This window comes from Lolium rigidum, chromosome 3, assembly GCF_022539505.1.
Source record: "Lolium rigidum isolate FL_2022 chromosome 3, APGP_CSIRO_Lrig_0.1, whole genome shotgun sequence".
In the NCBI taxonomy this organism is placed as follows: Eukaryota; Viridiplantae; Streptophyta; class Magnoliopsida; order Poales; family Poaceae; genus Lolium; species Lolium rigidum.
The window spans coordinates 372,204,156-372,210,565 of record NC_061510.1 but is presented as its reverse complement, the minus strand read 5'-3'; the positions used below and the strand labels follow the sequence as shown (position 1 = coordinate 372,210,565).

The 6,410-nt window shown below is 48.3% G+C and overlaps 1 protein-coding gene across 1 annotated transcript; it reads left to right on the top strand.

The window, feature by feature from the left end:
- Positions 1-4,369: 4,369 nt before the first annotated feature.
- Positions 4,370-5,605, top strand: LOC124697438 (BTB/POZ and MATH domain-containing protein 1-like). Its single transcript, XM_047230029.1, has one exon. The coding sequence runs from the start codon at positions 4,370-4,372 to the stop codon at positions 5,603-5,605; it is 1,236 nt and encodes a 411-aa protein (XP_047085985.1).
- Positions 5,606-6,410: the final 805 nt, after the last annotated feature.

Genomic DNA, 6,410 nt, shown 5'->3' with positions numbered 1-6,410 from the left:
CTAGGCAAGCATGGTGCTTACCGGAAGAAACCCTCGAGACGAAGGAGTTGGCGATGCGCCGAGATTGATTGTGTTGAACGTTGGTTGTTGTTTATTCCATAAACCCTAGATACATATTTATAGTCCAGGGGACTTTCTAATTCAGGCGTGCACCTAACCGTGCACGGGTAAAACTCTAACTTCTAAATTAAGGTGCGATCTACTATAATACAGATACATGGGCAATTTAGCCCAACTTCTTCGTGTCAGGCCGCTTCAGAGATCCTCCACGCGTTTAACCTTCAAGCCCATCTCACCTACGGCCCATCTCCTGATTTAGCCAAAATCTGGGTTTAACAGGTGGCCTCGCACTCTTTTGGATGCAACCTTTTGATGTCTCTCTCCAGGGCCAAAATGCCCACTGCATTGATGTAGTGGTTTCGTCGGACACATGTACTCCGTGGCGTGCCTCTTTCTTCTATGGAGAACCATGTAGAGATAAGCGACATGAGTTCTGGAGTCTTATGCGAAGGTTGCGTAGCCAAGTTAATGGACCATGGATTGTGTGCGGAGATTTTAATGAGGTTCTCTTTCAGCATGAGCACGTGGGTCCTCGGGACAGATCAGACACACAGATGAACCAATTCAAGGAGTGCCTAGATGATTGTGGCCTTGTTGACTTAGGATACACCGGGCCTATGTTTACCTGGTCTAACAGGCAACATGGGGATGCATTGGTCAGGGTTCGTCTCGACAGAGCAGTAGCGAATGGTGATTTCACTGCTGTTTTTGATGATTGTGTGGTGGAAAACATTATCACTACCACGTCGGATCATTTTGTCGTTCTCGTTCGGCTTCAGAAATTTGGTGTTGCCCCAGAAACAAGAGTTGTGCAATCGGGGTTCAAATTTGAAGGTGCCTGGCTTCGCGTGCCAGATTACCGTGATTTTCTGGAGCGTACTTGGGCCGATACGAGTAATGGGCCTCATTCTCTGCAATCTACCTGGGACAGTCTCCAATTCTGTTGCTTCCTCTCTTCAGGAGTGTAGCATCAATAGCTTCGGTCAGGTTCGCAAGGAGATTCGGAAGCTGGAACGCCAGCTTAAAGCTATTCGTTTGGCCCCATGGAACTCTGATGTCTTGGCCAATGCACAGAGGGTAGAGCGCAGACTCTGTGAACTCTTTGAGCGTGAAGAGATCATGGCACGCCAATGATCACGGGTGGAATGGCTTAAGGAGGACGATCGGAATACCGCTTTCTTTCACGCTCGTGCTTCTTCTCGCCGTCGCACTAACCGGATTCGGGCCCTTGTAAAGGAAGATGGATCAAGGTGCGAGGAGCTCAGCGAGATCAAGGACATGACTGCAACCTTCTATGGTAATATCTTTACCTCTGAACCATGTGATTCGGAGGTGGTACTGGATGCTATTCAGTCCAAGGTGACAAGTGAAATGAACGAGTCCTTGATCAAACCATACTCGGATGCAGAGATCAAAACTGCCTTGTTTCAGATGGGACCGACCAAGGCCCCGAGCCCTGATGGATTTCCCGCTCTCTTTTATCAAACACATTGGGAGTTTCTGAAAACAGATATATGTTCTGCAGTCCGTGGTTTTCTTTTGGGTGAAGAGATTCCAGAGGGCTTCTGTGATTCGGTTATTGTCCTCATTCCTAAGGTAACGAATCAGGAGCATCTCCAAAACTTTAGACCCATCAGTCTTTGTAACGTGTTGTACAAGATAGCGTCGAAGGTGTTGGCTAACCGTTTGAAAGTGATACTTCCTGTTGTGATTTCTGAGCACCAGAGCGCTTTCGTCCCAGGAAGGTTAATTACGGACAATGCCTTGATTGCTTATGAATGCCTTCACACGATCCGCAAACAGCAAGCAAAGAGACATTTTTTTTTGCGCTCAAGATCGATATGATGAAGGCCTACGACCGTGTAGAATGGGACTATCTGCATGGCTGTCTCTGCAAGTTGGGTTTCTCTCCGGTTTGAATTGCTGCGGTGATGAGGTGTGTCACTCATGTCCGATACGCAGTGCGCATAAACGGAGAACTCACTTCGCCAGTTGTTCCCTCTAGAGGGATTCGCCAAGGAGACCCGATAAGTCCCTATCTGTTTTTGCTCTGTACGGAGGGTTTGTCAAGTCTGCTATTTCAAAAAGAGTCTATGGAGGTGCTACAAAGGAGTTCGCAACGGCCGCCCGCCTATTTCCCATCTCTTATTCGCAGACGACAACATCTTCTTTGCCCGGAGTGACTCGAGGAGTGTAGGGGCTCTAAAGGATACGCTTGTGTCAAGGTTCAGGTCAGAAGGTCAACTTGGAGAAATCATCGATTTTCTTCGGCCTTCATTGTGATGGCCGTGTGAAGACGGAGGTTATGAGTTGCCTGGGAGTGGCAAACAAAGCACTCTAGGAAACATACTTGGGAATGCCCACGGGTATTGGTCGATCACCGGCTGATTCTTTCAAGTCAATTATAGGCCGGGCCTGGAAACACATGAATGGGTGGTCTGACCGACCTATGTCGCGAGCGGCTAAAGAAACTTTGCTCAAAGCGGTGATTCAAGCTATACCCACATAAATTATGAGCTGTTTTCAAATATCTGTATCCACGTGCGAGTCACTTCGGAAAGCAATTGCTGATTATTGGTGGGGATACAAGGATGGCAAGAAGAAAATGCATTGGCGCAGTTGGGAATGGTTATCAACTCCAAAGGATTTGGGAGGGCTCGGGTTGAGAGACCTTGTCCTCTTTAATCAAGCGATGCTTGGACGCCAATGCTAGAGGTTACTCATGGATCCGTCCTCTCTATGTGCTAGAGTGTTGAAGGGTAGGTATTTTCCTAACTGCGGGAAGCCCCTCAACCTCGATCCTCTTCGTATACTTGGAGGAGCATCTGTTTCGGTATGAAACTTGTAAAGGATGGGGTTCGTTGGAGTGTCGGTGACGGCCAGAAAATTAGAGTGCTTGTTGATAATTGGATTCCTAACTTTAGACCTGCAGAACTATGCCTCATGACGCCAATCCCTGACGGCGCTACTGTCTCCTTCTTGCTCAATGAGGATGGCAGTGCATGGGATGTGGACGTTGTCCGTTCCGTTTTTGAAGGAAGTGTAGCCGAGCAGGTTCTTCAAATTCCTATCAGCAGGCGTATAGGGGAGGATTTTATTTCCTGGCCCTACACTAAATTCGGTGATTACACGGTCCGCTCTGGATACAATCTTGCTAGAACCGAGAAGTTTTATACTCAACGGAGCAAGAAGGGTGGTGGTGTCAGTTCAGCAGTGCAGGATACGAGCCTGCTGTGGAGAAAACTTTGGGCGATCAAGGCTCCAGGGAAAATGAAGATTAACTTCTGGAGGTTCGCTCATGACTGTCTGCCGTCCGGGGTGCAACTCACGCGATGCCACATTCCAGCGTCGCCGTTGTCTGTTTACTGCAATCGGGAGGAGACTGTAGCCCACACTTTACTTTTCTGTCAGTTTGCCCAAGAAGAATGGAGGGAGATCAAACCTGCATACGGTATTCACCTGCATCGGAAATTGTTTACTGACCCCAAGTCTTGGGTTTTCGATACCTTGGCAGTCTGACACTGAACGGATGGTTGTGGTGGTGACCTTTTGGCATCTGTGGCTGGCTCGGAATGGTATTAAAAACGGTGATCCAATGAGACATCCCCACAGTGTAGCTGAACAGTGCAAAGCGTATGTCGAGATGATTAAGCTGCATCTTTTCAAACCTGCTCCTTCTACTAGTCGTGAGACTGACAAGTCGGTGCCCCGTTGGTCTCCGCCGCCTGAAGGTACGGTTCATATTAATGTCGATGCAGCTCTTTTCTCTCCTTCACGACGGATGGGTATTGGCGTCGTAATCCGGAACCACAGAGGGGAATGTTCGGTTGCTTGCAGCGAACTAATCCAGGAGGTTACGACGCCGGAGATTGCTGAAGCGTTAGCTCTCCGCCGCGCTCTTGCCCTTGCCGGAGATGAAGGTTTCGACAAGTTGGTGATCGCTTCTAATTGCCTTTCGTTAGTGCAACGAGTCAACTCTTGTGAGGTTGATCGTAGCATGGTTGGGGTCATGATCCAGGACATCAGAGCGCTTGCTTCTGGCTTCTCTTCGGTGTCTTTCAATCACGTGTATCTTCAGTTTAATGTCTCGGCTCATACTTTAGCTCGCTCTGCGGAGCATTATGTTTGTGTTATCTTTAGAGACTCTGTTCCGGATTGTATCCGGCAGTCAGTTTGTAATGACGTTTCTTGATCAATAAAGAGCCGTAATTTCTCAAAAAAAAAAAATCGAAGTTATCTTACCGTCAGACCGCGTGTGAAATTCGTAACCTGCAGCAGAGTACAGTTCATTTCTCCGCCGTGGCCCAGCATGTACCCGTCTTCTCTGTATCGGCCCATTCACGCCAACAGAAGAGTCCAGTTACACCTCACAAACGCCAAACCCTCGCCGCCGCCGCCCCTTCCTCCCTCCTCCCAGCCGTTCACGCAGTACACCATGACGACCTCCCTTCCTATCGCCGGCCAAGGCCTCCCCTCCGGATCCGCCTCCTCCATCGTCGCTGGCGCCGTGAGTGGCTACCACTTGCTCAAGATCGTCGGCTACTCGCGCACCAAGAAGGTCCCTAATGCCAAGTGGATCGATTCTTGCCCGTTCGTGGCCGGAGGCCGCACATGGCATGTTCGTTACTATCCCAACGGTGGCGACTCCAATAGCACTAATTACATATCCTTCTATCTCAAACTTGATGATGCCATTGCCGAAGCTGAGGCCGTGAAGGCACAAGTTACATTCAGCTTACTCGACCAACATGGGAAGCCGGTGCCGGACTATACCAAGACTACCAACATCACAGACTTCGCGTTAGGTAACCATTCTCGTGGATTTACAAAGTTTATCAAGAGGGAGGCAATGGAGAAATCAGAGCATCTCAAGGACGATTCCTTCACTGTCAAGGTCGATGTTACTAACATGAGCAACTTCCACGCGCTGGATACATCATCCATTTTGGTGCCACCATCTGACTTGCACTGGCACCTTGGGGATCTCCTGTCGAGCAAAGCAGGCGTCGATGTTGAATTCCGAGTCAGCGGGGAGACATTCTCGGCGCACCGGACGGTGCTTGCGGCGCGGTCTCCGGTCTTCAGAGAAGAGCTATTTGGGCCGATGAAGGAGGGGACCACGAGAGCGGCCATACGAATTGATGACATGGAGGCAGAAGTGTTCAAGGCTATGCTCACTTTCATGTACACAGATGCGCTGCCTGATATGCATCAACGAGACGAATATGCAATGGCTCAGCATCTGCTCGTTGCAGCTGACAGGTACGGCTTGGACAGGCTGAAGCTGATTTGTGAAGATAAGTTGAGAAGTAGTATTGACACGAGTTCTGTGGCGACCATCTTTGCATTGGCGGATCAGTACAACTGTCGTGTTCTTAAGGCGGCATGCTTGGAGTTCCTCGGCTCGCCGGCCAATCTGGACGAGCAGGCCATGGACTCTAAAGGTTTTGAGTTATTAGCCAAGATCTGCCCTCCTGTTCTAATGGATTTCCTCACGTACCTGGTTATTCCTTGTTTACTTGGGAAATGGAAATCGAGGGCATGAACTGAAGTTTCAGCCATCATTTTATTTGCAAGCATCTTTCCCGAAATAACCTGAAGACCCTGAATTCTATCCAATGTAAGTAACCCCAAGTTTATTTTTCTGTCTTGTATTTGAACTTTTGTTTTCGGATCAAGGAGCTCAAACAGCCCCCAGATTCATTGATAGAACAACACTAGGTCCAAAATTTAAAATGTTCAGATGTTTGCATGCCTAGATATCAATAGCACTTTCTTACAAATTCATCTTAGATGGCCTCTGCCTGTCAGATTTTAGATGAGTGTGTCATAATCATAGGTCCTAGTTATCGAAGTGCTCACATCGCACTGAACATATTTTAGTTTGAATACTCAAATTGTTACAAACATACCTTAAACTTGGAACCACCGATGACCATTGACGCCCGTTATTTTTTTTATTTAATTTTGAAACAGAAAAAATTGATACCAGTAGTGATGGAAACAAAGTAACCATTGTTCAATGGAGCTTCCACTCATCGTGCCGATTTAGTGAATTTCGTTCTTGGTGAGGGCAAAGCTCTAGGGCCTGCTTGCAAGCCCATTTTTGCACCCAGGGTGAAGAAAATGTGTAGTTTGATTGCGTAGGTCGCACGGGATGTTTCCCCTTAACTCCCCACCCCATTCTACTCACCGCCTAAACCCCCACTCCCTCATCCCATTCGGTGTTGGCCTCCATGTCCGGCGCTCCTTCGCCTGAATTATCTGTACTTTGGTTGTCGCAAGGTTGCGATGTCCATTCCTCTTTTTTTATTTGGTCATCGTATCCTTGGTAGAGAATTGTTAAGGGT

Excerpts from the sequence above, each read along its gene's own strand:
- LOC124697438 (XM_047230029.1), top strand. The coding sequence starts at position 4,370 with ATGTACCCGTCTTCTCTGTATCGGCCCATTCACGCCAACAGAAGAGTC.